Source organism: Stenella coeruleoalba (genome assembly GCF_951394435.1).
Source record: "Stenella coeruleoalba genome assembly, chromosome: 10".
Lineage (NCBI taxonomy): Eukaryota > Metazoa > Chordata > Mammalia > Artiodactyla > Delphinidae > Stenella > Stenella coeruleoalba.
This window is the reverse complement of record NC_137156.1, coordinates 32,045,312-32,059,493: the sequence shown is the minus strand read 5'-3', so window position 1 is coordinate 32,059,493 and position 14,182 is coordinate 32,045,312. Positions and strand designations below refer to the sequence as shown.

Here is a 14,182-nt window from a genome sequence, read left to right as displayed (position 1 = left end):
GCATTCTCTTCAACTGAAACATAAGAAAAAAGGAGATGTTATAATTTAGAAGAACTCATGACTCCTATCAACAGATAATAGTAAAATCCACTCTTAGGAAAAAACACATATTATTTTATGTACATATGTATGTGTAATATTATACATATATATTCTGCTTTAGTATGTTAAAGCAGATGTGAGTCCAAAAAAAAACCTAACAGGGCTTCCCTGGTGGCGCAGTGGTTGAGAATCCGCCTGCCAACGCAGGGGACACGGGTTCGAGCCCTGGTCCGGGAAGATCCCACATGCCGCGGAGCAACTAAGCCCATGTGCCACAATTACTGAGCCTGCGCTCTAGAGCCCGTGAGCCACAACTAAGGAAGTCCGTGTGCCTAGAGCCCATGCTCCACAACAAGAGAAGCCACTGCAATGAGAAGCCCGCACACCACAACGAAGAGTAGCCCCCGTTCGCTGCAACTAGAGAAAGCCCGTGTGCAGCAACTGAGACCCAATGCAGACAAAAAAATTAAAAAAATAACAAAAAAACAAACAAATGGTAAATTCTACTGTTCGTTAGTCATAAATCAAACCTAACTTTCTGAAAATCAAACCAATTCCTTATAAACAGAGAAGGACTTGGAGAAAGTTATACTGACATGAATAAAGATTTTTTTAAAAAGGGCCACAAGATGAGCACTTAATTAAAACACACACACACACACAGACACACACACATGGATACACACACTTTCTTTAGGCTGTTGAAATATAAAGTCTTTAATTCTCCATTAAAAAAAAAACAAAACAAACCTTGATTATAAGCTTTAAAACCATTTGAAGATGTGGAAGACTGTCTGCCTTTCAGCCTACTTCAAAGCCAGTAAAGAAATCATTTCTTCTTCTTCCAACTCAAAGTATGTTTAGGAGCAGAACATCTGATAGAAGTGGTATTGCCAATCTAACCAATTTTAAAATATAAAGTGTTTCTAGCAATATTTGGATACATATAATTTGACAAAAAAAGTTTTATAAACCTAAGCTTTAAAAAATAGAAAATATAAGCCCCAACAAAAAAAGCATAATTTGTAATTGAAAGAAAATAATATTTTGTAGAAAAAAAGTTGTCCTTCCAAAAAGAGACAAAAATGACTAACTTTTATTTCCCAAGAGAATTATGCCACTTTTATACAACAAAATTACAGTCACCACAAATTGCTTTCAACAATTCCACTGCTGCTTCATTTGACCACTTGAAAATCAAAATTCTTTCAGATTATAAATATAACTTTTTATAACTCTGTTATTACGTACTGTGAATGGGGAAAGGGGGCCAATCTTGTGGCCGTAGCGTCGAACGGCCTCTCTGATGTGGCAGGGCTGGATGGCATCGCTGTGAGCCTCAACACCACAGGCCGCAGTGCTCTGCGACAGAAAAACACATAAATTGTTACTAAATCAAAAACACACAACAGAACTACAGTGTATAAAATATGAAAATAAACTTTCATAAAATGGACGGTTTTTTCCCTTAGGATGCACATCATTGCTGCCATATACTACATCTAAAAAAAAAATTCCATTAACAAATCAAAGATGACTTTTACATGACCTCTTCCTAGCAGACCAACCAAATGCAATTTTTATGCCCCCAATATTTCACCTAGGCCTACAAGTCAAGGTACAGAAGAATACAGCCACTTGCGTGCAGATGAAAAGTGTCATAGGGGCTTGCTGAAAGAACCACAGGAAACTATTTTTTTAAAAAACATTTAAACATTTATTATTATAAATGTTTCTTGGGAGCCTGTTGGACATATTTCTGAAATAACTTGAGGGTCATCAATTTTAAAATTAAAAATGTAAAATTGCTATATATTTATTTATAATACTGTGGACCGTCATAAAAGATCATTTCAACTTGGTTCCTAGTTTTCTAGGTATCCTCCATGCAGAAACAAAATAAAGCAAAAACTTTCTATTTTAATCTGCCTCATCTGCAAAAGGCAGGTTTGAAAGTACAAAGAAACACAAGAAACAGAAAGATTATTTGCAATAAGACTATGGATATCAACTCAAGAAATGTGTGCAACATGATTTAAAAAAAATAAAATAGGGGCATTATAGTCTCATGATTCAGTTGTAGGCTCTGGCTTCCCAAATACCTGGGTCCAGATCCCAGCCATATCAGTTACCAGTTCTGTCAAGTTATGTAATATCTCTGCACTTTAGTTTCCTCATCTGTAAACTGGATAATAATTATAATTGCTCTATAGGGTTGCTGTGAAAATTAAATGAGTTGATATGTGTAAACCACTTAGAACGGTGCCTGACACGTTAGCTATTAACAACATTAGGCTATTATTTACATTAAAAATGGAACCTCCATGTTCTTGAAATGATAAGCTAATTTACTTAAAAGTGCAGTGGATACCAGATGCCAGGTCATCAACATTAAAGAATCAAGAGAAAGAAATAGTAGCCTGTGTGTTACTGTAACTCTGGTCTAGAGGTACCACTCTCAGAATTCCTTATAGGAGTATATCTAGTACAACCTCTAGGGATAGCAATTTGGCAAATCTTATCAAAATGAAAAAACACAACCCTTTTTGACCCAATAATTTCACCTCTAAGAATTTATCCTACGGACACATTACACGGTACAAAATAATAGATAGATAGATAGATAGGTAGATATTCACCGCTGTGCTACCTGAATTCATGAAGCAAATGTTCATCAACGAGAGAACAATGAAGTCAATTATGATACATTCATTCAGTGCAACAGAAACCACAGCAACACCAAAAAGCATGAAACAGTTCCATACACATTCCTGTGGAGCTATCTCTAAGATACACTGTTTGAAAAAATACTAGGTGACCAACTGGATAACTATGTTAACCAGCTGTTTTTTAAAAAAAGCTGAACATTATATGCTCATTTAAGCTTAGAATATTTCCACAAAGGTACCCCAAAAATCAGTAACAGTGCTTATCTCTTGTAGTATAGGTGGGTGTCTGGAGGACATGGGTTAGAGGAAATATTTTTCACTGTATATCCTTCTGTACCTTTGAAATATACTTTTTGTGCTTCTTCTATTATAAACTAGTAAAATAATTGTAAAAATTCCTATGAAGAGCATCAGCTAATTATCCAAGCTGAACCTGAAATAAGACTTAAAATATAAAACAAAACAGATCTTGATTATTTTTATTATTTTAACAAGATTTGAAATAAGCCAGATAGGAATTTACTCTAGGCTATCTTTCTCAATTTCATTCCAACAATACCCTAAATAACATATCAGCTATGCCCACAATAACAAGGATTAAGTTATCTTAACCCCTCACTTTGGCACTCATATAGAAGTACACACACAGAGTTTTTTCTTTTCCTCTCTTTCTTTTTTTTTAAATTGTGCTTTCCTGATTCTCATTCCAAATACTTTGTTTCAGTTGGAATATATTAGAATAAATGCAATTATCAGGTACCCAGTAAGGCTAAAGACTCTTCTGTGAAGTCCACTTGGCTCCAAGATGTGAACATGACTAATACAGACTCATGATCTGCTAGGGATAACAAGTACTTGTGAAGTCGAGGCATTCTACTCATTTGTGGAAATGAATGCAAATAATTAGCTGGATTTGGAATCTAAAGTTAAGTTTTCCAGTGGAAACTCAAGTGGAAACACAAAAGGGGGACATCAAGAGGGTCAATAACCTGCAGACTAAGTGGGTGGGGCGTCCTTCCAGCGCATTCTTCTGTGGAAGCTCCTTTCTGCTTGAAAATTGGATTTATTTTTCATTTCTTTTCTCCATGGCCAGTGGAGAGTCTACTCTTCCTCTACTTTCCCCAATAAATTTGGTTCTGGTATAGAACATTTTGGTCAAAATCTCTCAGAACCTCTGGCATGGCGATCCAATGGGACTTGAGCACACTGAAGTAGGAAGCATAAGTTAGAAACTACTTGTGGTTGCTATTTGTAAGATGTGGTAACACGTAAGCCAGGCCTGTTTGAATCATGTTATCACTGCTAAAACGAAGCTAACCTACATAAAAATAAAAATATTCACTTTTGTGAAAAATGTCATTAAAATTTCTATCTTGCCAGTTTCAGGTTTACCTGCTATAATTAAGCAACTGCAAACATCAGCATAAGTTACTATGTGCACTTCTACACTTTCCTGATTTGCCTATTGAGTTCTTTGGAAGGAAACCTTTAAATCTGAAATGTTGTATTCGCGGTATGGTTTCTACCGCAATAAGTATCTTCTCGTTTCTGTAAATATCTAGTCCCTCACCAAGGTACTCGAAATCTGTTTAAATTCAAAATTCATATTAAGTTTAGAATTTTTACTTCAGCAGTGACTTCATAAATCTTGTAATAGTCTTCAAAATTGTTACAGGATTAGCATTAAATTTGTGTATTTGCTACCTAATATAAAAATATTATATGTTATAAATACATATAAAGAATATTATATTTATGTACCAATTCAGCTTTCTCATTCTGCTTGTGCCCACATTATAGAATATTCTTTAAGTTTTCAAAAATGAAACCCACATGTTTGATAAAATACTGAGTGCTGTTGTCTATAGTGTGTTTGTCAAAATCTCTGTGGCGACTAAACTCTTTATTTCCTAAAGTAAAGTACAAGGTGCTTCATAAAGTTCTTCATATGTCAGGTACTCTTCCTCTTGGCTGCATTCATACTCCATTCTTGTATTCTTCCATTTCATTTTTATTTATGTCTTTTTATTCAGAAACTGTTGCTGGGTATTGGAAGCTCAAGTATCATATAGAGTCCTCCATGCTTCCCACATTTGAGTATTGTCCCTCTGCTTGTACTTGCTGGCTTGTATTGAATAAAATTCCCCAACAGCTTGAACTCTCAACTGTGGTACAAGAAGTTACATTGAAACTTTGGTTGCCCCAGGATCTCTTACAAAAGTCTGTACCTCTCCTGACTCTTTTCTTCTGAACTTAAGAGTTGTTGGGAAGAAACAGCTTTTAAAGAAATTTTATCCTTTCTCAGCCTTCCCCTTGCCGGTAATCTAATATTTAAGAAGGACCTGGAATCTCAGATAATTGCCTCTTATTCTTTTCACATCCATAATGGTAGACTAGATCTTTTGTTAAACTTGAAACATTAGATTTTTTTTTTTTTTTTTGGCGATATGCGGGCCTCTCACTGTCGTGGCCTCTCCTGTTGCAGAGCACAGGCTCCGGACGCGCAGGCTCAGCAGCCATGGCTCACGGGCCCAGCCGCTCTGTGGCATGTGGGATCTTCCCGGACCGGGGCACGAACCTGCGTCCCCTTCATCGGCAGGCGGACTCTCAACCACTGCGCCACCAGGGAAGCCCGAAACATTAGATTTTACAGAGGAGTAATACGTATCTCAGGTTAGAGCAAGTGAAAGGTTAGTAGCACTATTACTGACTTCTGTCACTCACCGACCACATGGGTTGATGTATGACTTCTTTCTCCTCACTCTTGTACATAGAGCTCTCTCAGTGCTTTGTGTCTATAGAGGATTTCTTTTCAGATGAAGTTGGGCCATTCTTTGGCCAAAGGCTATAGTATAATACAATTAATTTTCTCATTTCAAAACTTAATTGAGATGTTAAATTTGTCATTCTATATAACTAGGAAGAGATTTTTTTTTAACTAAGGAAATTAAAACTAAAAAAGGTATTGAAGACAAGAAAGAATCACCAAATTCAAGGATTCATAATTATAAAATTTAGAAAAAAACGCACTATATTATCTATTCTAAACTTCCCCAACTCCTTCCCTACGTTATAGATGACAGAGTGAAGATAAGGGACACTCCCATGATTAAAATGATAGTATTAAGATATGGTTATACATCAAATTCCTTGGCTTCTAGTACGCATAGCTAGTATATAATAGAGGCTTTATTATTTTACGTAGAATGAACTGTACCATGTTACCAACATAGCTGAGGTTTCCAGTGAGTAAAAATCAAAATATAGCAAGAGTTTGAACGTAGAAAGATGTGGATGAGTAAATAGAGAAAAAATTATTTATTTTATGTATGCATAATAACCAGGTTAATTACAACTTCCTACATACTTTGTAAAGAAAATCCACTGAAGAGGTCTTTTAGGTAACATTTTATTAGCCTAGTTTTATTTATTGAATGAGTTGGAGAGCACTACAGCTGAAAATCTTTAAAACTACTTTATAATATAGAAGTTCCTTATAGTTCAGAGTTTCCCTTTATAAATAATCAGTGAGCTCTGTCATTTTGAAAACAAAAGGGGGAGTTCAGATGTGAGGATGAAATTTAAATCTGCTTACTATCAGTTATAAAATTATATCTTGGCATAGCTCCACTACTAGTAATGGCAAATGGTTCCTATTGTGCCAACGAACTTGTAGATAAAAGTATAAAGTTTGGACAAATTATAAAAAACAAGTATCTGAAAGCAAAAGAGACTGATCTAACACAGGCAGAAACTGAAAGGCGGCGTACCCATATTTAGAAGAAGGGAATGGCTGTGGGTTGAGTTTTCCGTTTTTACTGTTTTAGCCCAAGGGTAGGCTCCAGTCAGTATAGGGAGGACATGACCTTAGAGGCATGAAGAACTATAGGCCAGAGTTCAGGGCAACCACAGTATGTGTAAAGTGGAAAAGAAAATCCCAAAAAGGACAGAATCAAAGAAGGGAAGTTCCAAATTCAGTGTATAAATTTTACCCAGTCTTTGGGTAACTTCTTAACTATTCCTTTGTGGTACCAAATCCAAAAAACCCAGGTAATCAGGTAAAGTTAAGTGAAGTGAAGAGAGAATCTAGCTGCTGAAGAGGAATTTGAGTTTGGACTTTAGAGTTCAATCTAGAAAAGTAAACTGCCTGCTTAGCACACATATGCACACACCACCACCACCACCAACTCTTCATAGGAATATAACAGAATCTGAAATCTCTACAATATATTACTCACAATGTCCAGGATATAACTTAAAATTACTAGACATGCAACAATACAAGAAACTGTGACTTATACTCAATGGAGACTAAAATAATCCAGGTATTTAATTTATCATACAAGGATTTTAAAGCAGCTATTATGAAATAAAATAAACTTGTAATAAATGATAAAAAATAATAGCACAGGGAGATCAGCTCGATGCTTTGTGACCACCTGGAGGGGTGGGATAGGGAGGGTGGGAGATGCAAGAGGGAACAGATATGGGAACATATGTATATGTATAACTGATTCACTTTGTTATAAAGTAGAAACTAACACACCATTGTAAAGCAATTATACCCCAATAAAGATGTTAAAAAAATAAATAGTAGAAAAATGTAAACTACAAAAAGAAATCAAAAGGAAATTATACAACTATAAAATAAAATATCAGAACTAATACATTACTGGATGAGTGTTAAGATTGAAGCTGACAGTAGATAGAGTTTGGAACATAAAGGAAGATCAATAGAAGTCATCCAATCTGAAGAACAGAGAGAAAAGATTGAAAGAGAAATTAAACAGAGCTTCAGGGATATGTGGAACAATATCCGAGTAACTAACGAATATGTACTTGGAGTCTCAGAAGGGGAGAAGAGGGAGCATGAGGCAGACAAAATATCTTAAGAAATAATTGCTGATAATCCCCCCCAAATTTAAAAATATTTCATTTTCAAGAAGCTCAGTGAATCCTAAGCAGAATAAATACAAAAGAAAACCATTTCTATGGGTATCATGGCCAAACTGCTGAAAACCAAAAATAAAGATACAATTTTGAAAGCATCCAGAGAAAAATAATACATTACATACATAGAAACAAAACTACAAAATCTACTGACGTGATTAAAAGAAAAAGGATGCTAGAAAACAGTGGAATGATATAATTAAAGTACTGAAAATGAAACTGCCAATCCAGAATTCTATAGCCAGAGAAAATATCTTCCAGAAATGAAGGAAAAGTAAAGATATTTTCAGAAAAATGAAAATTAAGAGAAACCACCACCAGCCAGCATGTGCTATAACAAGTGCTAAATAAAATTTAGTAGAACAAAAAAGGAAAATGATACCAGAAGGAAAGTCTGATCATCGAAAAGAAATAGAGGGACAGTGGAAACGGTAAATGTTAAAGTCATTTGATTACTTAAGGCAAAAACAGTGTTATGGTTTATAACATGTCAACGTAAGATGTATATCAACTATAGCATAAAGAACAAGACTAAAGTAGATAAACCTATATAAATATAAAAGTCTTACATTTCATGTGAGTAAAACAGTACAATAACAACTCTAAGTACATTGAAAATTTAAGGATCTATATTGTAGTCCTTAGCATAGCCACTAAAAAATGATGCAAAGAGATATCACTAAGAAATCAGTAGATACATTAAAATGGATTTCTAAAGGAGTGTATAATTAAACCTAAAGGAAAATAGGAAAGAAAAACAGAAAAAAAATAGAGAAAACAAGTAGCAAAATAACTGACCTGTATCTGAACCATGTCAATACACACATTAAGCATCACAGATTTAAAGACTAAAATTAAAAGATACAGAAAGAAAGGAAAAAGAAGAGCCAACAATTTTTTGTTTACAAGAGATGTACTTTAAATATTAAACACACAGATATACTGAAAGGAAATGGAGAGAAAAACATATATCATTTAAATAGCATAAGAAGGCTGGAATAGCTATATTAATCAGATAAAACAGTTCAAGATGGATAGTATTCCAGTGATGAAAAGAGAGATTTCATAAAGATAAGTAAATGGAGAGATATGCCATGTTCATGGATTATAAGACTTGGTATTGTGAAGACATTTATATCCTCAAATTGATGTAAGATTTCAATCCAAACCCCTTCAAAATCTCACTAGGCTTTTCCTTTTTCTTTCTCTCTTTCTATATCTCCCTCTCTTTCTTTCTTTTTCTGGGTAGAAACTAAATTTTAATTCTAAAATTTACATAGAAATGCAAGGATACAACATATCCATATTAAACTTGAAAAATAAAGTTTGAGGACCTACACTACCTGACTTTGAGACCTACTATAAGCTACAGTAATCAAGGCAGATGACAATGACAAAAGAACTGACAAGTCAATAAAACAAAATTGAAATCCTAGAAATAAATCAACACAGATATACGGTCATTTGAATTTCAACAAAGCCACCAAAGCAATCCAATGGGAGAAAAGAGTCTTCAACAAATGGTTCTGCGATAACTAGATATATGTAAAAAAGTGAACATGGCCTCAACTCATAAAAGACACAAAACTTAATCTGACTCGGTTAATGGAACTTAACATAAAAGGTAAAGCTAAAAAGCTTCCAGAAGAAAACACAGGAGAACATCATCATGAATTGGGAGTAGCCAAAGCTTTCTTAGACAGAACACAGAAAACAATAAACAAAAGAGAAAATTGGATAAATTAGACTTCATTAGAAGTTCAAAACTTCTGCTCAACAAAATACACCATTAAGACAATGAACAGGTGAACTACAAACAGAGAGAAAATATGTGAAAAACATATATTTGACATAGGATTGTTATACAGAATATATAAAGAACTCCTACAAATTGTAACAAGAGACAACCCTACCTCAAAAATGTTGTGTAAAATATTTGAAGAGACTCCTTCTTGAGGAAGATATATGAATGGCCAATTGGCACATGAAAAAATGCTCAGCATTATCAGTCACCAGGAAAATACAAACTCAAACTATAGTGAATTATTATTAAATACCCATCAGAATGGTTAAAAGTAAAAACAATGACAACACCAAATGTTGATGAGCGTGTGGAGCAACTGAAATTCTCATATATTGCTAAGAAAGTATAAAATGATACAACCATTTGGGAAAAAAGTTCTTGCAGTTTCTTTAAAAACTGAACACGTAGCTACTCTATCACCCGGTAATTTCATTCCTAGCTATCTACCTAAGAGAAATGAAAGCATGTGTCCATAAAGACTTGTACAATAATGCTCATAACAGGTTTATTCATAATACCTCAAAAACTGGAAATAGCCTAGGTGTCCACCAAAAATGAGAATGAGTAAACAGATATATACAAGCAACTTACTCATCAATAAAAAAGAATAAATTATACTTATACTGAAAAACATAAACTTCAAAAGTGTCCTGAAAGAAATTTCACACATAAGAGTATACATACTATATTCTCTTTATATGAGGTTCTAGAATGGAAAAAACTAATGTATGATGAAAAAAACAGAACAGTGTTTGCCTTTCTGAGGATGGTGACAGGATTGTCTGGAGGAGGTATGAAGGAACTTTCTGAACTGATGGTAATGTTTTTTATCTTGAGAGGGGATTAGAAAACAACAAATTTATACATTTGTCAAAATTCATCAAATGGTATACTTAAGAATTGAGTGGTATACTGAATATAAATGTTACCTTTAAAAAAAAGGAACCATAAACAAATTATACATAATGAAGTGTTTAGGAATGAAAAGTAAGCTGATGTATGCAGCTTACTTTTTTCAATGTATTAAAAAAAATGAACAGATGGATGGATTAAAGAACAACTGGATGCATATATATAGTAAATGCAAATATAGTAAATATATAGTTAATATATTAAATATAGTAAAATGTTAACTGTAGGCTTCCCTGGTGGCACAGGGATTAAGAATCCGCCTGCCAATGCAGGGGACATGGGTTTGAGCCATGGTCCGGGAAGATCCCACATGCCATGGAGCAACTAAGTCTGTGCGCCACAACTACTGAGCCTGTACTCTAGAGCCTGTGAGCCACAACTACTGAGCCCACGTGCCACAACCACTGAAGCCTGTGCACCTAGAGCCCGTGCTCCGCAATAAGAGAAGACACCGCAATGAGAAGCCCGCGCACTGCAACGAAGAGTAGCCCCCCACTCGCCGCAACTAGAGGAAGCCCGAGTGCAGCAGCGAAGACCCAACACAGCCAAAAGTAAATTAAAAAACAAACAAAACAAAACAAAAAAAACACATTGAGATACCACTACTCAAAAAAAAATACCTTAAAAAATGTTAATTGTAGAATCTAGATGGCAGATATATGGTATTCGCTCTACAATTCTTTTAACTATTTTGTGTTTGAAAATTTTTATATTAGAAAAACTCAATTATCTTGCTGTAAACTGGCTGCTTCTAAAAATTAGATTTATGAGAAAAATAGAACACATTTTCCATACTCAATAAGACCTCTCCATTCTGCACCAAAAAAGAAAGGAAAAAAAAAAAGAAAAAGAAAAAATATCACTGACCTTTTTTCTCTTCCTTTGTTTGGTTTTAGCTGAGTCTTGTCCAGCACTCCCATTCCCTAGGGATCCTGATGTGGTTCTCCCTGAGAGCTGTGATCCAGATGATGGAGTGCTCGGTGTAGGAGGAGGTGTGTTCTCAGGAGAGTCTGGGTAGGACCTTAGGCAAGACCCCTGTCCAAAGAGATGTGGCTTTGAAATCAAGCAACCAGAACTTCTACTAACATTTGAGTTTGTTTAACATCTCATGAATTCAGTAATATTTGAAAGTTATAAAAACACAGTTTATTATTATCCAGTCCACAGAAATGATGCCACCATCTTACCCCTAAGGGTCTAAATATATTAATTTTTAACCTGTCTGATCATTTAGATAAAAATCAGGATTCCTCAGATACAGCTTCCAAAATTTCTGCTGATTTTGTCAAACAGAGATATTTTTACTGAGAAGTTTTGTCAGTGTTTCAAACTTACTCAAAAGGAAGTTCTAAACTTTCTCCCCAAACAGGATGCCTTCTAGACATTCTTTGTAACATGGTGACCAGCCTTCGCCTAGTAACTCAAACTCAGTGCTTTAGGGTCACTGTAGATAGATCTCTAGCTCCTCCAACACCTAGTTCCTTCCTTCATTCAGAATATGCCTCCTATCTATCTGCTTTCTTTGGTTATGACTGCAAGTCTGTTCTCTCTTCCATGTGGAAGCACTTCAAATACTGAAGACTGTTTATTTCACAGCCTCTTCTCTTCTATAGGTCAAACACCTCAAGTTCCTTTCACCACTTATTATGAGACATGCTTTCAGGTTCCTCCTCCTGCCCATTACTCTCCTTTAGAGATCCTTCACTTTGTCAATATCCATCCTACAGGATGGTGCCTAAACACTGAAACAAAATAAAAAACATTTTCTTTTCAGTAACATCACAATATTGGCTCCTAAGAAGTGTATAGGCAAATAAAAGTTTCTAAGTCTTTTTCATGTATGGTATTGTTAATTCTACATTATCCTCTTACTATCTACTGGCCTACAATTCTCTGTAATGTATTTTAAAAATTATGTTAGGCTTGGTAAAATGTTTTGCTGAAATTCAGATATTGTTTTCAATAGTATTTCTTTGATCTTCTTGCCTAGAAACATCAAACAAGAAGGAATAAACCTAATGTGGCATGAGTTGTTCTTAGAAAAAACAAGGTAACTCCTAGAGATCATTGCTTCCAGTATATGAACCATATATTAGAAAACAAAATCTAGAAAATTAACTCAAATTAACCTTGATAATCTGAGAAACCCAAGCTTAACTAGCTCAGTTCCTTATATAGTTAGTATTCAAGAACGATAATTATTAAAATAGAATACACTGTGTGAACCCCATGCCTTGAGCTTCCAATTCCAAGCTACTGTACATAGCACCTCCATCTGGATCTTCTTAAAATACCCTTTTGAACTCATCAACCTTTAGCCAAGAAACTTTCAATTCTTCCTTAATAACTCTAAGCGTCTAAGGCCTTTATTTTCTAATCTAACTCCCCACTACCCCTTCTCAATGAATTCTTGGCTTGAATATTTTAATCACAGTTTCTTCCCCCCAGTACAATTACACTTATGCTGCCTCTGAGGCCTAGAGTACTTTCCCCACTTTTACCATCTCATAAAAGTCTTATTTTTCCTTCAACACCCAACTTCCTCTCTGAAGTCTTCTTTCATGATAATTAGGGAGTTGTTTTTAATCTCTGAAATTTCTGTCTATGCCACTCATTTGGAAATTAGTACATACAATCTTGAATTGTTTGTTTGTTTGCTCGTTAATTTACTTCCTTGGTTGTTTTACAGAATGTTCTATCTCCCTAAATACAGATCATATTAGTCTCAGAGCCCCCATTTGTACCTAATTTGGTAAAGTCCTTAAAGCAGGCCTTTGATAGTGGTGGCTGATTTGCAATGTTGATGTGTATGATTCCTTCTCTAGAGTGGCCATTCTTTTTCTGTCGTGTCAGGTAATAAAGGGCAGAAAGACTTCCAGTCTCTCCGAATGTTCATTCTGACCACCAGTCACGTTGAAGGAGGGGTGTCTGGCAAGTCAGGGAAAAGCTTGAGGCTTGTACTAACATATTTAGCCAGGATACTTCCGGACACTCATGCTCCCACCTCCCAGAGAGCCCAGGAAATTCAGCACACATAAGCCATCTTTCTTAACGGCCGGGTAGCTGGGAATAGCAGCCGTGGTTGCTGAGCAGTTGCCCAGGGCAGCTTGGCCACCCTGGAGAACCGAGAAAGTGGGAGGGACATAAAGAGTTTTCCTAGCCCCGTAAGCAATCCCTTGAACGTTAAGGGAAAACTAGGCTTGTTATGTTCACTGTAAATTTCTTCAATTAGAAATGTTACAACGAATTTGTCTGATGTTAATGAAAAGCATACTTATACACATATTCATAAAGTGAACATGTATCAAAGACAGTTTAAAGGGTGTTCTTTGACATCATAATTTGGGTTTGTAACATAAAGAAAACAAATAGTGTTTAATCAACTGGGTAAGCTTTAGGGACTTTTAAAGTATATTCGCTGATAATAATGTATGACCTTTTCCAAGACAAAAATGGATTTTTAATGAGCATAAACATTTTAATTCTTACTTTAGTTCTAAGCCAATCTGGTTCTACAAGGGGCATAAAAAGATGTCAAACTTTTGGCATGTAATAAGATATAGGCATATATCTTTATATATTTTATATGTATCCTAGAGCAGAGATATACCTAAATTTGGAGTTTACTGGGTTCACAGATCCCTTATATCTGCAGAATGGTTTCAGAAGGTCTCTCAACACCCTGAAACTGTGTACAAAATTTGCAAATGTCTTTACGGAGCAAGGATTTACAGTTTTCTTCAGATTCTTTGAATGGCTTAGCCATTTTCAGGTTATATGTTTCACCCAACTTGATCCAAAGTTC

At 35.2% G+C, this 14,182-nt stretch overlaps 1 protein-coding gene across 4 annotated transcripts in view; it reads right to left on the bottom strand.

The window, feature by feature from the left end:
• Window positions 1-14,182, bottom strand: part of SUPT3H (SPT3 homolog, SAGA and STAGA complex component) — a gene marked incomplete at its 3' end in the record, with an annotated part of 421,318 nt that overhangs the window by 79,726 nt on the left and 327,410 nt on the right. For 2 of the 4 annotated variants that reach the window (XM_079933092.1, XM_079933093.1), the window contains 2 exons: window positions 11,245-11,412; window positions 1,294-1,404 (listed from right to left, as the gene is read on the bottom strand). In XM_079933092.1, the coding sequence (XP_079789218.1) occupies window positions 1,294-1,404; window positions 11,245-11,412 (279 nt within the window). Of the gene's footprint in view, window positions 1-1,239; window positions 1,405-11,244; window positions 11,413-14,182 lie in introns of those variants that run through there. The other 2 variants (XM_079933090.1, XM_079933091.1) reach the window with 1 other exon arrangement.